This window comes from Neodiprion pinetum, chromosome 7, assembly GCF_021155775.2.
Source record: "Neodiprion pinetum isolate iyNeoPine1 chromosome 7, iyNeoPine1.2, whole genome shotgun sequence".
NCBI classification, from domain to species: Eukaryota; Metazoa; Arthropoda; class Insecta; order Hymenoptera; family Diprionidae; genus Neodiprion; species Neodiprion pinetum.
The window spans coordinates 5,434,920-5,455,512 of NC_060238.1; the positions used below are offsets into that span (position 1 = coordinate 5,434,920).

The 20,593-nt window shown below is 39.3% G+C and overlaps 2 protein-coding genes across 9 annotated transcripts in view; one reads left to right on the forward strand and one right to left on the reverse strand.

Annotated features, from left to right (window-relative positions):
- Positions 1-5,884, forward strand: elgi (E3 ubiquitin-protein ligase NRDP1 elgi). Of its 8 annotated transcripts, none has more exons than XM_046634182.2 (5): positions 1-72; positions 328-488; positions 584-724; positions 1,880-2,491; positions 2,927-5,884. In XM_046634182.2, exons 3-5 carry the CDS (start codon positions 635-637, stop codon positions 3,194-3,196), a joined length of 972 nt encoding a protein of 323 aa, XP_046490138.1. In that variant the 5' UTR covers positions 1-72; positions 328-488; positions 584-634; the 3' UTR covers positions 3,197-5,884. The 8 variants fall into 8 exon arrangements, with proteins under 8 accessions (XP_046490138.1, XP_068993697.1, XP_068993698.1 ...); XM_069137596.1 differs by having other exon boundaries at positions 1,880-2,485; XM_069137597.1 differs by having other exon boundaries at positions 1,898-2,491.
- LanA (laminin subunit alpha) overlaps positions 5,317-20,593 on the reverse strand; it is a 23,073-nt gene continuing 7,796 nt past the window's right edge. The window contains exons 7-22 of the mRNA XM_046634180.2: positions 15,767-20,431; positions 15,002-15,228; positions 13,351-14,110; positions 12,945-13,222; positions 12,660-12,847; positions 11,934-12,474; positions 11,460-11,590; positions 10,528-11,365; positions 9,844-10,387; positions 9,473-9,562; positions 8,567-8,779; positions 8,316-8,482; positions 7,957-8,199; positions 7,600-7,759; positions 7,200-7,427; positions 5,317-6,274 (exon numbers count right to left, since the gene is read on the reverse strand). Coding sequence (XP_046490136.1) covers positions 6,009-6,274; positions 7,200-7,427; positions 7,600-7,759; positions 7,957-8,199; positions 8,316-8,482; positions 8,567-8,779; positions 9,473-9,562; positions 9,844-10,387; positions 10,528-11,365; positions 11,460-11,590; positions 11,934-12,474; positions 12,660-12,847; positions 12,945-13,222; positions 13,351-14,110; positions 15,002-15,228; positions 15,767-20,431 — 9,539 coding nt within the window. The 3' untranslated portion in view covers positions 5,317-6,008. The remainder of the gene's footprint in view (positions 6,275-7,199; positions 7,428-7,599; positions 7,760-7,956; positions 8,200-8,315; positions 8,483-8,566; positions 8,780-9,472; positions 9,563-9,843; positions 10,388-10,527; positions 11,366-11,459; positions 11,591-11,933; positions 12,475-12,659; positions 12,848-12,944; positions 13,223-13,350; positions 14,111-15,001; positions 15,229-15,766; positions 20,432-20,593) is intronic.

The window sequence follows — 20,593 nt, forward strand, 5'->3', positions numbered from 1 at the left end:
CAAACATGTCGACAATAAATCCGCAAACGTCGAATCGTGCATCAGTAGTTTTTTTTACTGCTAGTAAATAAGGTAAATATTGCAATCGCCGTTTCAGACACCTCAAACATTAGTTCTAAAAACCTACTTTGTATGAGTGGATGCGATCAATTTGGCGACATGAAAAACGCGAGGTGGGCTTTGTTACGAGGCTGAAGTTAGTAACGTTAACGTATCGAAATGTTGTAATAAAAAAATTACTATTTCGCACCTTTGGAATAACTGAAGAAACTGAATTTACAAAATCGGAGTTTATTGACGCTGTATTAACGGTTTGCTAAATTTCAGGTTATCCTAAAGTTGCGAAATAACGCCTTTCTCTATAGATGCATCATTACAATAACGTGACAAAATTCAGCCTGATCGTGCATCCATATACGTCGAGGCTTGAGGCACACACGTTTGAATACATGCACACACACACATACCTGGGAGCTGTCACAATAACGGTAGGCATTTTTGCGCTTTCGGAACGTCGCTCCTCAACGCTTCTCTCTGTTTGGCATTTTTTTGCTCATGGTAACTTCGGCTTTTTTGTTGATAGAAATAGCAAATCGAAGAAGTGAGAGCCGTTGTCCAAGTCGGAAGGTGTGAAATGGGCTTCGAAGTTCATCGATTTCAAGGCGAAGTTGACGAAGAACTTCTTTGCCCGATCTGCTCCGGCGTTTTGGAGGAGCCTGTTCAGGTACTCGTCGTTTCGATCGACGCTTTCAACTCTGACCCTCAAAATATTAAAATATTTTCATACCCATTCGATTCGTCTTAAAATTCTGGGCAATTTTTCTCACTCGAAAGGCAAAACCTAAATTCAACGAGGTTAAACCTAACCTCAATTTGTCTCTTATTCATGCATCAATATCACAGGGCGTTCAATTCTCGGGAATAATCTAGAAACAGGGAATTAATTCTGTGTGAATTTTGCGTGATTACTTGAATTTTTTTTACCCTTTATTATGATTATTTACTTCTTTCATCAATGTGATTTAACAGAAATATTTTTCCAGTGTGATGTTTCGCTCTTTCGGTTCTGAACTGATCGTTTTACAAAATATAAGTTCTTACCCGTATTTTGTACAACTCAATTCCTTTGTCTGTATCATGCATTTCATTCAATCGAGTAGTTTTTATTCAGAAAAAAACTTTACTCTAACATTAGAAAACTCTAAATCTCATGATACTTAAAAGTGTTCAATCAGTAAGCTCCTAGAATCATGAGCGATTAGTTCTAAAACTGCATTCAAAGATCTTTTCCAAATCCAATTTTTGGTAAAATAATTATTTTGTAAGTTTCAAACAATTTCTTTGAACGATTGTGTATATTATTAACGAATGAGAATGAAATATAATAAAACCGAGAGGCTTGATCGCTTTAAACTTCAATGAAGTCTGTAATTTTACTAAATTTGATCAAAACTGAAGAAATTTTCAAACCTTAAATGATGAAGAAAGGTTGAAAAGTTTGGTAAAAACTTTTCGCCCTGAAAATCTGCCAGAATAACGCTGAAATTGAATATTTCAATGTAAATATGTTGAAATTTTTAATCAGAGAAATAGAACTCACAGTCTCAATTAGAATTTGTCAAAAATCTGCTCCTTGAGAAAAAATTCTGGGCAAAATCAACTGCACATATTTTATCAGAAAAATGTTGATCTTTTGTTTAAAATACGACAAATTTTCTCTACCTAATTTACAACATCTATTTATCGATTTGCTGGTATTTAACAGCGTGACAAGATTGAGATTTGCAAAGGAACGCTTGTAAATATTCAAACATTTGATTTTGACCAGGGTTTTCACTTATAGATACTGAGCACATAGAAGGGTTATGGGTTCTGGTAGGTAAGTGATGTGTTACAGGCTCAACTCTGCGAGCATGCATTTTGCCGGGCTTGCATCAACGAGTGGATCAACCGACAACCGACCTGTCCTGTAGACCGGGCGCCGATAACGTCTGCGCAACTGAGGCCTGTACCTAGAATCCTAAGAAATTTGCTAGCCCGATTATGCATTGGCTGCGACAATACGATATACGGATGCCAAGTTGTCGTAAAGTTGGATTGCCTTGTCGCACACCTCGACGAGTGCGAGTACAATCCAAAACGGCCAATGCCATGCGAGCAAGGCTGCGGATTGATAATACCGAAAGACGAGCTGAACGGTCATCATTGCATACGAGAACTTCGCAGCCTGATACAATCACAGCAACAGAAGTTGACCGACGTGAAAAGGGAACTGGGAGAACAACAGTTTCAGATCAATGAACAAAAACGGGAAATACATTTGCTTAAGGATTTTATGAGAGCAATGAGGGTCTCAAATCCGGCCATGAGAGCTATCGCCGATCAAATGGAACGCGACGAAGTTGTCAGATGGTCCGCCACGCTTCCTCGTGCCAGAGTAACTAGATGGGGGGGTATGATTTCCACACCTGATGAGCTGTTACAGGTAAAAGTAAATCGAAACAATTGATTATTTGGGATACATCGCCTGATCATTTATGATTCATAACAAATTTTACTGCCCGTTTTGCAGATAGAGACGACAAATGTTTACGTTTATACTAGTTTTACTGTTGGCAAAATTTTAATAAATTTCTAAAATTTCAATACAATCATTGTTGTAATTTGGTCCGAATATTCAAACTTGTTGCAATTATATAAGGAAATTTACACTTACCCATATTGCCAAGAAAACGAATGTTAAATGTTGTAAAAATTTGACCCAGCTCATATACTTCTTTTTCAAGTTAAAGTTATTACTCACATCAAATATTCTGTTTTGTATGTTGCAAGATTTCTATGCTATTATTTTTGCCTCTTCCTAGACTTTATTTTACAATCGATGTTCCTCTTCTACGATTATTCAGTCGATATCGTTTCCTTGCAGACAATGATCAAGAGAACACTATCAGAATATAATTGTCCGCCACATGTGATTGATGAACTGATGGAAAACTGTCACGAAAGAAAATGGCCACCTGGATTAAATTCTTTGGAAACGAGGCAGAGTTCTCGGCGTCAGTATGAAAATTATATATGCAAAAGAGTACCTGGTAAGCAGGCTGTGCTGGTGCTTCATTGTGATAACACTCATATGCCTGAGGACATGATGGTAGAGCCAGGTTTAGTTATGATTTTTGCTCATGGTATTGAATGAACAAACTGAGATAAGAATCTGCATCAAAATTTTATAAAGACTGTACAACATGCAAAGGAAATTTACTTACAAATGAATTTCGAACACAGTCTTGTTTGATGCAAAAAAATCCGTACTAATCAGCTCTTATCAATGTTATACAAACTGATGATTCAGAGGTGAACGATATCTTGTCAAAGAATTAATCTGTTGTATAAAATGCACAAAAAGTTGCAGGTATCAAAAGTCATTTTCGGGGCGCAAATCTATTATCTGTACAAAGGTGTTGTACAGAAATTCTTGTGAGTTGTTGTGTGATATTTATGCTTTTTACTTTACCAAATACCATTTTCGTCCCTGAATCCAAGGTACTAAAGGTATAACGAGTAAGACATAATAATAAAAAACAATCGTAAGAATTCCACTACTAAAATAGTGAATATAAAATACAAGCCATGGTTTCGAAGCAATTTCGAAATGTTAGCTGGGAGTATTTGGTGAATGTCCTATGAGATGTCGATACGCTCATCGATATGTAATATTTATCGACCGACTGAAATCGTCGTAAAGCCAATTGCGATGGTATCAGTTTAGGCACAAGTCTGAGGTATAATCTGACTTTTAAATATCTCCACCTATGATTAAAACCTAAAAACAGTTTGTATGATAATTTATTCGTGATCAATGTATTATATATAATAGTCCTAACGTGACAACCAAATCAAGACTGTATATTTTTATAAATGATTCTATTCGTTGTTTAATACCGCGATAAGTTATTGTTACTGGCAATTAGTTATTATCGCTCTGTCATAATTGTCTATACACGGAGTCTGTAGCGCAGTCTTCTAACGTATGATGAGAAAAAGTTGCCTTTTAGACGTACTGCTTATTAGGATAGGGCTGACATATTGTTGTCACATTTGACGAATTTCTCCGTAATCTAATACGTTTACAGTCATTCAAGACTGCCACTAATGTTAATATACGTACTGTCTATACATATGTAATACACGAGTAATATCCTGACATCCTTCGATTTTGGTGTAAATTTATTACGCGAAGTGCATGGTCAAGTGGAGTTTTAACTGGAAACAAAGGCACAGCATTCAAATCAGGACTCAGGGTCATGTCAAATTGCTCCACTGTACTCTTACGACGTACAATAAAATATTGCATAGTCAAATTTACACCTAGTTACGCATGAAAAATTTATAAGAAAATCTAACGATCCAAGGACCCCGGCTTAGCAAAAGTAACAAAGCACGTCCGCGAAGCCTTTCTGCTTTGTATGCTTTTCTACAAGTATCCGGTTCGTCTTTTATCATTTTCCCTGGAGACCAAATTTCATGCGGATTGGTCGATAATTAATGGTTTCGAAAATACGAGGGTTGGATGTTACTGAAAGATTGTTCAATATCTTGAAAGTAGAATAATAAGGCCGATAAAAAAAATACTTTTCAATTATTTCGTTCACTTCACACCTTTGCAAAGTATTGTCAAAATCCGATATGCAGGCCTTGCAGACATTGTTGTCAGTTAACATGCCCCAGACATTTTTCTACACTTATCAATCTTGACCTCGCCGATTTTCAGCGGACTAATTATAGAATATCTTCTGACAATGGCAGTCATTATTTTATTACACTTTATTGCTTTGAGTCTTTTCCGAAGTGCTCTGATCGTAAGTCTCGAAAAATTTGTTAGGTAAATACATATCCTAACTTGAAGTTGCAATTAAAAGAAACTTGATATACATGCGTTTCTCATCTTGACCTATTTTAGCAGTAATTTTATATTTGCATTAATGTTCAAATATTCGAACTGATATTTGTTCAAAAACTGAGGAACCCGTATGTTAAACTTATTGTTAGTTTTAAATACTCGAGATTTCTGTATGATGATTAAAATGACTATTTCACCATTTGTTCTTACTTATCATACAATAAAATCAGTAATATTATTCTCAGCATTCAATCATTTCGTTTATCACTGCAGTTTCTGACTGGGTACTAATCACCCAATATATAATAATATATAATAAGAATATATAATAAGAGTCGAGAATTAATCTATGAAACACTAAAATGGCAAAATTTAGAATATTGATTGGAATAAGGTTGAAAAAAGACGTGTGCTGCTTGCACTGTAAAATGATTCATAATATATTGCTCGACGCGTCAAATGTATTTTTACCATTATAAAAAAATAACATACTTCCAAATTATATAATCTAGAAAAGAACAAAGACGTCGAATGTTTGTTTTTGGGAAAATAACCCATCAAGACTACAACTAATCACTGATACCGTTTTGATGTAACTTCACCTACTCAAACTTTTGTAATATTGAGTTTGATACAGTAAAAACTGTACACGATATATGTCTTATTTAAAAATATCTTTCGGATTGTTTATTTCACAGATATATTATTATGAACAACATAATAAAAGACAAAAAACATTTTAAAACATACCAAGTAAAATTCACTAGCCATAACAGCTGGAATTTTAATGGCGTTACAATGAAAGCCGAATAATGAACTTGATGTCGCTTGTTGAATACAACACACATATATACGACTGTTAAATGCTCTCAAAGGCTGTTTCAACAAATCTAAGACTGAGAATTATCGTTCTGGTTGTTTTAAAATCATAGAATTGGATAACTGGTGCATTGACTTGGTAAAAATTGTTGATACTCGTAATGACGTTGCTTTAAAAAAAGCATAATTATATACTCAAACAATTTCTTACATCATCACCCGAATGTAATTTAATTTTTGGTACCCAGCATAGCGTGTTACTCTATTTTACTTGACCGTGTATAACGCCTTAAATAGTTGGACATATTCCTGTAATTACTTTACCATTGGCACGTAATGGGTTCAAGGTGAGAGGTACGCTATTGATTATAACATTGTTGATGCACCCCACATATTGCTGACGACTTTTCGAACCTCGAGCTCTGGATAACCTTAGATGGCCACCAATGAATATTGGTTGTTTCGATTGAACACCATATATGTTTCTAGAACCAGTACCAGGTGGTGCGGATTTGTTATCGACCGATAGAAGCACTGCATTCTTTTGTCTCGTAGCTGAAAAACACACAGAAATACGATACAGAAAAAGAAAATCAAGAATGTCAAAAAAAAATTGGGTATCGGCGTTAAATCAAGTGTATAATTGTAAAAGTACATTCCGGAGCAAGTTACTGGAACTAAAACATTCACCATGAACAAAGGACAGAGCTAACCCAACAGCTAGCATTAGGTTGGTCCTTAATAGGGTTGTTTTTGAATTTTTATGCTGCCGGGGCTTAAACGCCTTCAAACTAATAACAAAAAATTCCGTAGAAATTTGAGCTCTTGGGAGAACCTTTTTTTGATCTTTGAAATTTTATAAGTTGTTGACGAATATACGTAAAATTATGAAAAATACATATTTTTGTAGACGATTGAACGCTCTACAAAAAAGCTCTAATACATAAAATTCGTAAATGAAAGCGTTGGTATGTTAATTAATGTTCAAGGGGTTCAATCGAATTCGTTGATTAACGCGTGAAGGCTTTCAGTTACGAATCTTATGCATCAGAGCTTTTTTTCAGAGCGATCAATTCATTACAAAAATGTATATTTTACATAATTTTAGGTACATTCGTCAACGACTTATAAAATTTTAAACAGTAAAAACAAGGTTTTCCCATGTTATTTCCATAATATACCTTGATCACATATCGTAGACTTGATGAAGAAAGCTCAAATTTTCAAGGAATATTTTTACTAGCTTATTTCAAGACATAGCCAATGTACCTATCTGCATGTTATTCGTTAGATACTTGTTATGTTCAAAAACGAATATCACGAGCGATTAACAGTTATCGATCGGTTGTCTTTAATACACCTGGCATTAAATCAGGATTTTTGAAAATCATGCTGAAATGAAATTGTACTACGGTTGCATCACGATGTAGTTGATAGAGATATCTGTATACTACTAAATTCACGAGTAAGAATAACTTACCACGAATGCTGTGCCAATTTCCATCACATAACGAGTTGCGATTTGGCAGTTGGAACGACGTCTCGATGATTCCTTTTTGTGTTTTAACGAGGAATCTCACGGTACCATTGTCCATTTCCAATACTAAGTAATCACGTTTACCGTGAGTTGACAATAAATGCCCAGAAATTGTGCGTGGTTTGATATTCATTTGTATATCGATTGTGCCGCCGAACTGATGTTTATCCGCTGAAAATTTCAATCAAAACTAATATTTGTGCGAATAATTTACCCCAGAGTATCTGACCTCAATAATTTATCTAAACACTTTAGAGTTTCCGATAAATACAAAATCTAAAATACAACTTGCGAATGCATAAATTGACAATTCGACACTGCGAGGTATTTGTAAGGCACTTACTGTCCTTGTAGTAATTTGATCCATTTCCTGGATAGAAGAATAGACCAGGTTCGACCGACTTAGAGCATGGAATAACTCCAATCGTCGTAGTTGGGTCACCTACTAGGTTTCCATTCATCATGAAACTCTTCAAACAGCCACTAAACGTGGAATTAATTCCCTGAAACAGACCAGATGAAGTGATACAACGATCAAAATGTACTATTGTTCGCGGTGATTGTATCGACAAATGCTGATAAGTAAAAATTGGTAAACAAGTATTAATATTTTTGAAAATAAATCGCTTACATCGTGGAATCTAATGGAAAAAAATACAGTTGTAGTAACTAATAATTGATCACTCTTAAAATAACTTACCGTGGATCTGAATACGTTATCCGATAACTCGGATCGGAAGCCTCCAACGTAAAATGGTGGAATGACATCCATCATTGTAGCATCTCCCGCAGAATTGTGACGTATTATTTGCTCATCGTCAATAGCCAACTCTCCAGTATTACCCTTTCTCTTGAATACGATCGTGTGCCATTGATTGTTGTTTGTCTTTGTCGCCCCAATCAACAAAGCAGGTCCACTGCCACAATCGAATTTGTAATGAACCTGAGAAATGATACGCGTACGTTATGCATGGTGCGAAATTGTGATTGCCCAACAAATATGCATGATTTTTCACCGTGAATATAAGCATTGTAAAAACTAGCGAAATGTCTAATTACCTTGCCTTCCTTGAGGTATACAGCAATAAGGTCCTGCTTACCAAGGACAGCGCTGTAGAATATTATACCATCGTTCTCCATTGTTTTGAAATCAATTTGTATATCATAATCGTTCATGTATCTGCCACCAAGAGAATTGTATTCGAATCTGCTGTTTTTCTTGGTACCTATGAAAGAATGGATGGTCATTCGAGAGTTTCACCGAGCAATTGTCACTTTGGTGATGAAAAATTTTATAAATCCATACATACCAAATCGCCATCCATTATTTACATCAGAATCGTTGGCAGGATATTGTGGCAGGTGGCATTCATTAGCTGTCCGTGGTGCCGGGGTTATAACGGGCTTCAATGGTTCTGAAGTAACTACTACTGGGGTTGCTGTAGTCGAAGTTACGGGTCCGACTGTAAGACGGCCTTCGATATTATTGAGTCCGTCATTCTCTTCGAATGGAATGTTTACATCTGAAAAAAAGTAATGCATATATTCAGATATTGGGCAGGTTAACGATAAAAATCGCAAGGTATGCTGGCCGCATTGTCTAATCAAAAATGACTCCGGCAGTTAACGATGATCAATTAACGTACCTTTAAGTAATCAAACATTTCTACGGTAAAATTGATACAAAGTAACAGTATTTACGTACAAGTAAATTAGTGAGTAGCTGATAATTGAAAATGGAACTATAGACTATAGTACAAGTTGCTTTCCAAACAGGTATGAATATTAATTGATCGACTGTCATATCCTATAATTGATCATCACAATATGACATAGGTTCAAAATTCTCACCATAACTCGTTGATTTACCCTCACGTGTGTATACGACTAAAACAATCACTGCCAAGAATGATGGAAACTTTGTGGAGCTAAGCATGACTTCTTCTCTCGTAGAAATTATGAGGTTACTGAATGGGCACAGTGCCTTTCTCCGCTATTATCGGTTTCATTATTCTTTAAGGTCAAAGTTTCATCTTAATCTTAAGTATATATACACACACATATGTATATATCATTTCCACTATTGTTCATATCAGTCTAAACAAGATACAGACGGCCTGGTCATGATTGCGCGCCGAGAATGAGGGTTGAACATACCGTTATCCTCCAAACAATGGAGATGTACATTATCTGTATAGATATAAAAGGAAACTCACCTGTACGTTTCGGAGGTGTTGGAACATCTGGTACTGGTTCCGGTGTCCATGTTTCGTCTGGTCGTTGTGTCTGGACAGCCGGTGGCCGTGCTGAAAAATTGAATTGAATAAAACATATAATTATGGTATGAATTATCAATTATCAATGCTCTTCACTCAGGGATTAATGGCCGCACATTATTCTGATGATACAAAGAGCAAACACCGTGTATCAGATATCTTTCGCATAACCCGCGTACTGTATATAATTGCTGAAACCTTGAATTGGACAGTCCAGCTTTCAATAATTAACCGATAAATTAATAAAACCATAATAAATCAGAGCTGCTCCGCCGATAGGACGATACTAAAAATGAAACGAATATACTCACATGGTTGATCGCCACCTTTGCATTTGCCGAGGAATGCACCAGGCCGATCCGTGCTGTTGGCAAAATTGATAATGATGCCATTCAACGTCGCGTCTTCGATGCAACCCACGAATGGTACAGTCGATAGATTTCCCTGTTTCTTGACGTTGTAATCAGGCGGTAATCCTCCGATGTACAAGCTACCGTATAGAATGTGCAAAGGAGGTGGTGGTATCTCTGTGATGTAGTTTTCGATGTCATCAATGTCCAGTCTGAGACTGTTTTCGTCATGAGTAGCCGTTACGACGTGCCACTCATTGTCATTGAATTTAATGCCATCCTTGCTTGTGCTGAGCTCTTCACCTTGGCTCCTTACAAAGAGTCGGCCATTCATCAAGGACATCATACTTACCGCCGACTGGTCATCATTCGTGGCGTAATATATGAGTCCCGATTTCGCCGAAGTTTTAAACTTGAGATTTACTTTCAGAGAATTTGGTGCCGACGCATTTTCCCATTTAACGTATCCAGGATTGCCTTCTTCGAATGAGACAAGTCTCGCGAACTAAAAGAGCAACATAAATTTTTATCTTTCAATGCGGAAGTGTCTTTTGTCTTCTGTCTTCATTGACAATCACACCGCAGATTTTTACATCTGTCAAGGAATATTTTTGGCGAAACGAAAAAATGACATGGAATTCTTACCCTGACGGGACATCCGGACGTGACTCCAAACGCTTGGGTGCTACTGCTAAGATCGACTTGAGTATCGGATATGTAAACTTGGTCGATGCAACCCTCAAAGCCTTCCGTTGTGACGGATGAATAAGAATGCAGAGTAGGATGACCCCCAAAGTATATGCGATCTTGGGACTCGAAGGACGTTGATGCTCCCTTAACTTCGCCCCATACTTTACCAGAATTGTCGATTTCAAGAGTACCTTGTTTCTGTTGTCGCAACGCTATCAAATTGTGCCAGTTACCGTCGTTGAACGTCTTCGTTGTCTTTATAAACGCGGTTGATTGACCGAGATTGTATTGGTAGAGTACATGTCCATCCTTCATTTCCAACGAGAAGAAGTTTCTTCCGTTAACCATCAAATACATCAGACCATTTTCAGCGAACGTTTTGAAGTTCAATTTTATATTGAACTTTTGAGCGTCCATAGATATTTGGGACTGCTTTATGCTGATGATTGCGTAGCCGTTGCCGTCGAATCTGTACCCGGTGCTTGGTTGGAAGTTTATCAGTTTGTCTCTTTCCACAGCTCCTTCCCTGTTGTTTTCTCCGTAAACGAAATTCCAGAATGACACGGGTGTATCACCGATTACCAACTCTTCCATTTCACCCTCGAACGAAGCCGAAGTAACTGCGTTTTGAATCTGGAATGCTGCCGGATATCCGCCAACGAATAGCTTCGATTGATCCTGATCCAAGTTGAATATGGAATAGGGACCGGGAATCACTTGTTCTTTGACAAATAGTTCATCTTTACCCTCGCCGATATCTTCACGTATGATTAACTTTATGTTTGTGCCGGTCCTGTTGGAGGAATAAATATTATCACCAATTAAACATCGATTGTATGCTATTTCAAACAATTGAAGCGGTAAAATATAATATCTCGTGAGCTCACCGTTCGATTATAACTTGCCGCCAAACATTGTCAGCGACAAATCTATTACTGATAATTCTTTCTGGTCCCGATCCCAGATCGACTACAAGCACAGGGTAGCCGTTTTCGACTAAAAGCGCCATAAAGTCATTCTGTAGAAAATAAATAAATAACATTATTGTACCATCAATTTTCGCATTTATCAGATTGAATGCGTTATAATCATTTAAGCATTCAACGTCAAGCGTTGAACCTTTAGTGGTTCATGAAGTTGAAGTTGGTACGGTTACTTTAACGATGCATGTTTCGAAAAATCGTTACTTCGTGACCTTAGGATTGTCTGAAATTCAGCTAGTAAATCAAAGAAAAGAAAATATGTTCATATTTTGAAAAGCCACCTCCTTGGAAGTCGTTCTAAAATTTTACAACTATTTATACCATGATGTTTCGTTACGTTAACGTTACTAACTTCAACAAGTTAGTGATTCAATTTACCGTCTTAAAACGAGATTGTTTGCTCTTTTGTTCATTTCCTAAGTATAACATGAAACCGTTAGTTTGATTCGTTCTGAAATATGCGGATATTTTAGTCGATGTTGCCAATAGAGGCAGACTCTCAGGATTCTTCAGTTCCAACGTTGTATTCCTGTAGAAGGTCAGACCAATCTTGATCATATCGGCTAATTCTCTTGCATTTGCAATACTGTGTTTCAGGTCGTCAATTTTTTGCTGTAACATCTTTCCCGTCGTCTCAATTGAACTTTGTTTACTTCCCAGGTCATTTATCAAATTTGTAATGTTCGGAACGATCCTTTCTACAACATCCAATTGTTTATTCGCTTGCGATATATCGTGAATCGAATCCTCCATATCCTTGGAAAGTTTTTTCGCGTCGACGAGATCTTCCGGTAGTTTTTCGACAGTTCCTTTCATGTCATTGATCGCGCGCTGTGTTACGTCTTGTACTTTATCAGCCTTGTCCATGAATTGTTGAGCCAACGGTGATGAAGAATCGGGTGAAAGCCCCGTTAGAACACTGTGGGAAAAGTTGTATTAACTTAAAAATATACGTCTATTGAAACTGGTATTCAAATATACAATAATTATCTTGCCAACACAACGTAAAATTCATGTTATTAGTCACAGTTTCATTTTTGTATGATTATTTGATGATATATTATTTGGAAGTATTTTAGCGTCACATTTGCACTGAATTATTACCTCTCTATACGGTCCAGCTCTGCAGTGTTATTGCGATTTTGATTATCTATACTGCTGACATCATTTTGCGTCTCAATTAAATCATCCTCAAGTGATCCCTCAGTTTGATCGAGAGCGTTTATAGCCATATCCAACAATTCCTGTGATCTGTTTTGAGATGTCAATGTTCTTCCTCCAATTCCGTCAGACTAAAACAGTTTCATTATCGTATGTAAATTTACTCCCTAAATTTGTTTAAATTTACTTGGAATAAATCACACTGCAACGAAAAAAGTGATCACTCACAAGCTGCGTAGCATTATTTGCGGCTTTGATAGCATCTACGGCCGCTTCGTAAGCTCCGTTAATTGTTTCTGAGATATCCTTGTAAGCAGAAGCAGCTCTCACAGCGCTTGTGTTTCGGGTATCGGTAAGTATGCCATCCAAATCGAGAGAATATTGGTTCAATGTTTCAGCATGTTTTGTCGCATTCTTAACCAAGTCGAGAACATCTACTAAAATTTGGTCATTGCCGTACGTAGTTTCGTTCAATTTTGAACGAACATCCCGTTGGGTATCCTCTTCTGCAATACAGGTTAAATCCTTGATTACATATGATCGGTCCAGCATGTCAAATATTCTGCCATTTTTTACAGAAACATTTGCTACTTATTTATAATTAAAAAATTATTACACCAGGTAGTATACTTACTAATTGTGTTGATAAAATTAATGGCCTGGTTCAAAAATCTCGTTGCATTCTCGTTCAGTTCTTTTCCAGCATTCAGATCTTCTTGCGCTTCGTTGGTGGAGTTCTTGGCTGTGTCAAAGTTCCCCGTTTCTTGGGCTATTCTATTCTCCAAGTTCAATCTCTCAGCAACGTTGGCATTTAATTGCGTCATCTGAGTATTGTTCATCATGTCGTCTATTTTGTTGGTCAGGTTTACCACTTTTTTATTCAAATCCATGACGACTGTACTCAAATTCGTGATAGGAATATTATTTTGTTCCATCTCTGTCAACAAAATATTAGCACGATCTACCTGATCGTTCGCTTTGTCGCGAAAACTGCGGAATGAAACGCCTTCAATTTTTTTAATAATCTCTTTAGCTTCCTTCAATGCGTTATCAACTTTTGGCCCGGTACCCTGGTCTATGTTCAGTGCCAAGCTTTTCACTTCATCTACAATCACGTTTACACGGTCTATCTCTTTGGCTGCATCTTTTTCCAACAATTTCATCTCTACCGACGTATTCATTGCGCCCTCCGCCCATTTCTCACTATTTTCAGATATGTATTCCACCTTGCGTTGTTGATTTTGTACGTCTTGATCAAGTTGCGAAATTTCCTTTTGCAAAGGCACGAAATCTACTCGGCTCGGATCCAGTAGCTGGACTTGTTTGTCCAGTTGATCGACTGTTTCGTTTATGAATTGCAAACGGCGATTCGTGAAATAGCCCGCTGCAACGGTCTGAAAATATTTTCACAAAAATTACTCTACTCAAATTCATTCTAAGGTGATGAATAGGAGTTTAGAATAACTTTGGAATCATACCTGGATACTAATAACCTACACGGAACATTTACCTCTAATGGACGTACCATGGACATACAAGATGGATATGTACTACCCCTATTAGAGATCCATTTCAATCGGAATGAAGTATATTACAGCTCTATTGGAGATCTAAATGTCCTCTTGTTATACATTTAGTAGATCTCTACTAGGTATCAGCACAGATCTTGATTAGAGATTTTATGGATTTTGTGGGGAAGATATTTGGACCTCCAATGGACGTCCTTTCTATCCATTATGCATGTGTACATTGATCATATAAAATCTTATAGATCTACTACATACAAAGTTATACTAAATATCCACGTAGATCTTCACTGGAAATATTATGGATTTTATGGGGAAGAAATTACTATATTTAGTCGACGATATTTTCACATTATCTACTCTTGTTTGCGGATCGTCAAGGATGTTAAAATATTATCGTGTGCACATTTTGTTCTGCCCCAGACACAAAGTCTAAGACCTAAAAAAATGTGTAAATATTGGATGAAATTCGGAGTAAACGAAAGAGCAGAATTGCTAGGGGCTCGTATAATTTGGAGCTCTCCTCTATGGCAAGTGAAGATAGCGACCATCTGCCGCATGGTTGTTGTCTGTGGTACCTATCCACTTATGTGAAGGGATATTCATAGACATCCAATGGATACCTATCACCGACTTTAATATGACCTTATCCTGTATGGACCACTGATAGGTGGAGTGTTCTATGTCATACGGATTTCAATGGCTATGTAAGCTTGATCAACTTTCTAACGCATATTGGTGGTAATGAATATATCTTACTTTGAATTCTTGAACAATAGGAACCAATTGTTCAGCAAGACGATCGGTGTCATCGAGGAGATCGTGAGCACAAGAATCACATTGGAAGCAGCCTTCTTGTTCAATGAGTACCCAACGGTGCGGACATTTATCACACTTATCGCCTATCACTCCCGGAAGACACGTGCAATGCCCAGTTTCGGCATCGCAAGATGCCCCGATGGAATATTCCGTGTTACACCCACATGCTGAAAGTAAATTTACATCCTAATTGAAATTTCAAGAAATCAAACTTGCGATCTCTGTTCATAAAACAAAAAACCGGACAAGTGCGAATAAGACTTACGTCCTGAAGGTTCCGTGCAAGCTAAATTATTGTTTTTTATGTGGTATAGCTACAAATCAACTATGTTCTGACTTTTTCCTCTACTTGTACTGTGAAACCTTGCTTCTCTCCAAATTTTATGATTCTAGCTTAACGGGAAGTACTCTATAGGTTTTGATTTGATCAAAATATGTGACGTCAATAGCCGCATCTTTTGATTGGGTTGACTTAAAAGCTCGTATTTTTTACACCTCCAAGGAAACCTTAGGAGTATTTGATATTAATTTCTTATTGATATCTCTACCTATTCCTGAGAAAAAGGGCCTTGTCAAACAGACGGACAACGAAGGATCTTATAAAGGTTCCGTTCTTACCTTTCGAGGTACGAAACCCTAAAAATTGCCAAAGTTTAGGAAGTGGTGATGGAAGGAAGGTTCGATCAATTCAATTCTATAACTCACATTCACATCCACTGGGTCCGTAATTCCAGTATCCGGGAGTACAGCGGTCACATTGCCTGCCGGTGACTCCAGGCGCACAACGACACTTTCCAGTGTCATCATCACACTGGCTACTGTACGATGCAACTCCACAATCGCATGGCAGACACCCTTGGCATGACTTGAATCCATAATGGTTATCGGCACAACGGTCGCATTTCTCTCCAATGACATTCGGGTGACACTCGCAGCTTCCATTGTAGTTGTTGCACCTTGTCATTCCGCAAGTGTCGCATATGCAGCTTTGGCAGTCTTTGAGTTGTACCGCGTCGCCGTAGAAGCCTGGAGCACAGAGATTGCACGCCTGGCCATAAGTGTTGTGTAAACATGCGAGACATGTCCCGTCGATGGAGTCGCACGAATGCTCGTCTTCCGGATCGATGTTTCCCGAGCACTGGCAGGGTTTGCAATAGTCCCCTACTTCTTGGGGTCTACCGTAAAAACCAGCCGAGCATGACTGGCAGCGGGCGCCGTAATACCCTTCGAGACAATCGCAGCTGATCTTGTCACCTTCTTCGTTCACCTGGCAACTGTTGGCAAAGTTGTTCGATGCTATTGGCAACGGACAGGCACAAATGTTGCAATCGCCCGGAGTTCCAACAGTGGCATTGCCGTAGTAACCGATTTCGCACAACTCGCAATGGTCTCCAGTTGTACTGTGCTTGCAGTCGTAACAACGACCGGTGTTAACGTCGCACGTGTTGGAATGATCGTTACATTGGCAAGGAACACAGTAGCCGCCGTGAGGTCCTGAGGATACTCTGTAATATCCTGTGGCACATTCTTCGCAAGATAGGCCTTTGTAATTCGGAGGACAGTGACACTGTTCCACACTGCTGGCTATTACGTTACTGCTCGAGGAATAGGTCTCTGTCGCATCGTCCAACGTTACGTACGACAACCATATCACGACACTTGGCTGCCAATATTTGGCACGGATGTAAATTCCTTGCAAGTCTTCCAGTACGACCATTATTTGATCCCTCGTCGCGTCTAGATCATTCAGTGTTCTGAAATTGGTTTCCACTATCTGAACCGAAGCTTCGAAATCCATTGAAGACGGAGGCTGTTCGTCTCCGGAATATAGCAGATACGTGTTTGCCCCGTATAAAATAACGTCTGCACCTGCCACAGCCTCGCCAAATGGGCCAGTGGTGTAATAAATTAAGTATTTCAGGTAACCGCCGTAGGCTGTCAACCTTTTACCGAGGTATGTGTCTGGCGCTGAGAAGTAGATGGTGTTTTTGAAAGTTTCGTTATGGGTCAAGCTCATGAAAATTTGAGAATTATTCTGGCTGATCGGAACGTTTTTCAGTATCGTTACGTTGCCAATTTTTTCATTTATTATCGCCGCTTTCCAGTTATTCATGTCTGTTACGTAAGTCTTGTAAAGACTGGCCGATGAACAACGGGTTGTTTTGCCAAAGCAGAAACATTTTGTACAGCCGTTCGGGTTGTTTAGTTGGATGTCGAAAGTACCCTCTGCGCACACGTCGCAACCAGACCCTTGAACATTTGATTTGCAGAAACATTCGGCCGTTTTTTGGTCGCAAATATCGGCGGTCGTTCCCCGGATATCGCATTCGCATTCAGTGCAATAAGGATATTCGGCGTAACCAGGCCTGCACTTGTCGCATTGGCGGCCGATGACATTCACCTTGCAGTTGCAGTTTCCATTGTACAGATTACACTGTAAATCGTTGTCAGTTACTCCGTTCGGGTCGCAGTTACAATCTTCACAGCCTATAATTGGATCGAAACCGTAAGTTCTTGGCTTGCAAACGTCGCAACGTTGCCCGCTTACGTTCGGTGGACAAATGCACTCTCCAGTTTCAGGAGCGCAATTCGCGGTGCTGGGACAATTGCACGGTTTGCAATCAGGAAATCCGTAAAAGCCAGTTTTACAAATTTCACACTGTCTGCCGATGACGTTTGGTCGGCAAGAACATTGACCACCGAATTCCTGGCATTCGAAGCTCAACGTTCCTTCGACATCGCAGTTACAGGGTTGCGCCCCGTTGTTATAATCGGCGGTCAGTGAGAAAACTGAGTCCCGACAAAAGCCGTCGTCCGTAATGTTGATGTGAAAATGGTTGGTCCCACATTTCTTTATAAACTCTTTAGTTTGATCAAATTGTATCTTCTGCAGTGTCTCTTGCACGCGTGGGCCAGCCGGAATTACCAATATGTAGTCAAGCCAGACGGCGTTATCACCAGCACCCTTTTTGAATGTGATCATGAAGTTTTCTATCAGATCAAACTTCGTCTCGCCGTTGGATTGGTGCACAATGCTACGACAACCACTGTTGCTTGGGCAATTTGGCAAAGGTATTTTGGCCTCGTAAAACTTGCCGTTTTGAACTAGCACGTCCAATTCAAATTCCGGATGATCTGGTTGGAAATATTGTACAACAAATACGTATTCCCCGGGTAGAGGTACTTTGGCCTTAATGTCTATCATAGTGTTGTTGTTACTAAGATAGATCAATTTTGTAGAGTTGTCATAAATGCCGGGAGGCCTGCTGCCTACTTCCAAAATCTCATTGCCCACTTCGAACTCGATGTGTTTGGCGTCGGCAGCTTCGGGAAAGATTCCTTGTACACACTTCCCACCTTTGCGCACGCAGACAGATTTTGGTTTGATATAATCCAGGGACCAGTTCTCGTAAGGAATAGCGACGATAGATACAATGGCACTATCCGTGTACGGTTCTGCAGATAAAATGACGCTTACGTAATGGGATGGAAGTTGCAGAGGAGTGACTCTTCCGTATTTGTCAGTTACAACTTGTCTGCACACAGAGGTATATCTGCACGGGTAAAGCATCACTTTTCCGTTGTATGATGCATTCGCTTCGACAAGGACAGTCGCTATTTGATCGTTCGAAATTGGCGTGATGTAAGTTACAACTAGAATGTAAATTCCAGGTTTCGATATCCGTACGTCGTAATGTATTTCCTGTTGTTTATCATTAATTAGTGCAACACGTTTTTCACCAAGCTCATTGAGAGCTGCACGGTCAGTGAAATATTCCGTCAACCGTTCTCTTTGGTTATCCTGAATTGAATAACCTGCGTCTCCCCGGACAGTATCGAAAGTCGACAAGCTTGGATAGCTAAAGTGTCTGCAGAGTCCGTTGTACCCTATTTCGCAAGGCCGCTTGACCTCCTGAGTCAGAATAGTAGCTTCGTAGTAGGCTGCTGGTAGAAGAACGAAGTAATCGAGAAGTAAGCTCGACTTTGTTGAAATGCTGATGTCCCAACGACCGGGATCCATTACTAGGGGTGATGGAACTGTCCCCGAAGATCCAGCAACTGTTACAAACATCGGTTTCGAAGTTGGTTTAAATACGACCGTAAATTCCTGCTCAGTGTCGTGCGAGTGCTCAGGAGTGATTTTGATCAACCCGGAAATCGGATTGGGGTTCAGATTAATGTACCGTAGAACCATTCGATACAACGTCGACTTCTGAATGTGCACATCCTGTATAATTTTATCTTGGAGAGGAGAGAAGACGGCGTATCCTTTCCAACTATAACCGGGGAACAAGTCCTCAGCAAAACCGTAACGAACCGGATTGTTGCTCGGTGTTCTACCGTCTTCAACTTCGTACTGGAATTGATGCAAGGTAGGGAAGTAATGAGCTTGCAGCGGCTTGTTGCACATGCGTCCTGTTACTCGAGGTCTGCAATAACATTGTCCCGATTGTTTGTCGCAAATTGGATTTATCGAGCCGCCAACGTCACATGCGCAATTATCGCATCCGAACAAGTTGTATTCTTGCAGATTGTACATCCCATCCGAGCAGTGGGTGCATCCCCTGCCAGTAACTGCCGTTTTGCAAATACATTGACCAGACTTTGTATCACATTCGCCAATCCCTGCAATTGTACCAGGAATATTGCACTGGCACTCTTCGCATCCTTGCGGGTTTCTTGGTTGTAAATTCCAAAATAACGGCTTGCATTCGTTGCAAATTCGGCCCGCTACCCTCTCTTTACACTGACATAGTTCTCCGATGGGCACTGAACCGCATCCTTGGAATGTTTCTATCACACCAGCTGGGTCGCAGTTGCATCCTTCACAGGTCGGGAAGTTGTAGAAGCCTTCCTTGCACTTGTCACACCTTAGACCGTCGAAGTTCTCGTGACACTGGCACTTGCCTTCAGCGTCACATGAGAGACCAATTGCACCGTGATTGTCACATTTGCAATCTATACACTCAGGATATTTGTAATACCCTGGGCTACACTGGTCGCAAGTTTTTCCCGAAAAGTTTACGTAACACGAACACGTTCCTTTCACGTCACAAGATGTGAACGGAGAACCATTGGTACTACACTTGCATGGTTGACAATTCGGGTACCCGAAGAATCCAGTCAGACACTTGTCACAACGAGGTCCGCCATAACCGTCCTTACACAAACATTGCCCGTTCGTCTTGTCGCAGATTTCGCCTTGAGTGCCTTGCGCATCGCAATCGCAGAACCTGCACGATGGGTAGTTGAAATAACCGTTCTCGCAAACGTCGCACGCTCTTCCAGCGTAATTGTTTTTGCACGTACAGTTTCCACTTGTCACGTCACAAAACTCGTCGGTCGCTCCTAAATCATTGCAGCCGCATGCTAGAAAAAGAACCCTGTATGTTATTCTGATCTATGAACTTGTTCTTTGAATGGCACAGTTCGGGAAGATTCTAACGAATGGTTACAGTTATTATAGTTATACAAGTGGGATCATACGTCTGAGTACATATTTAATTTATAGTGTTATCATCAGTTGTGTTC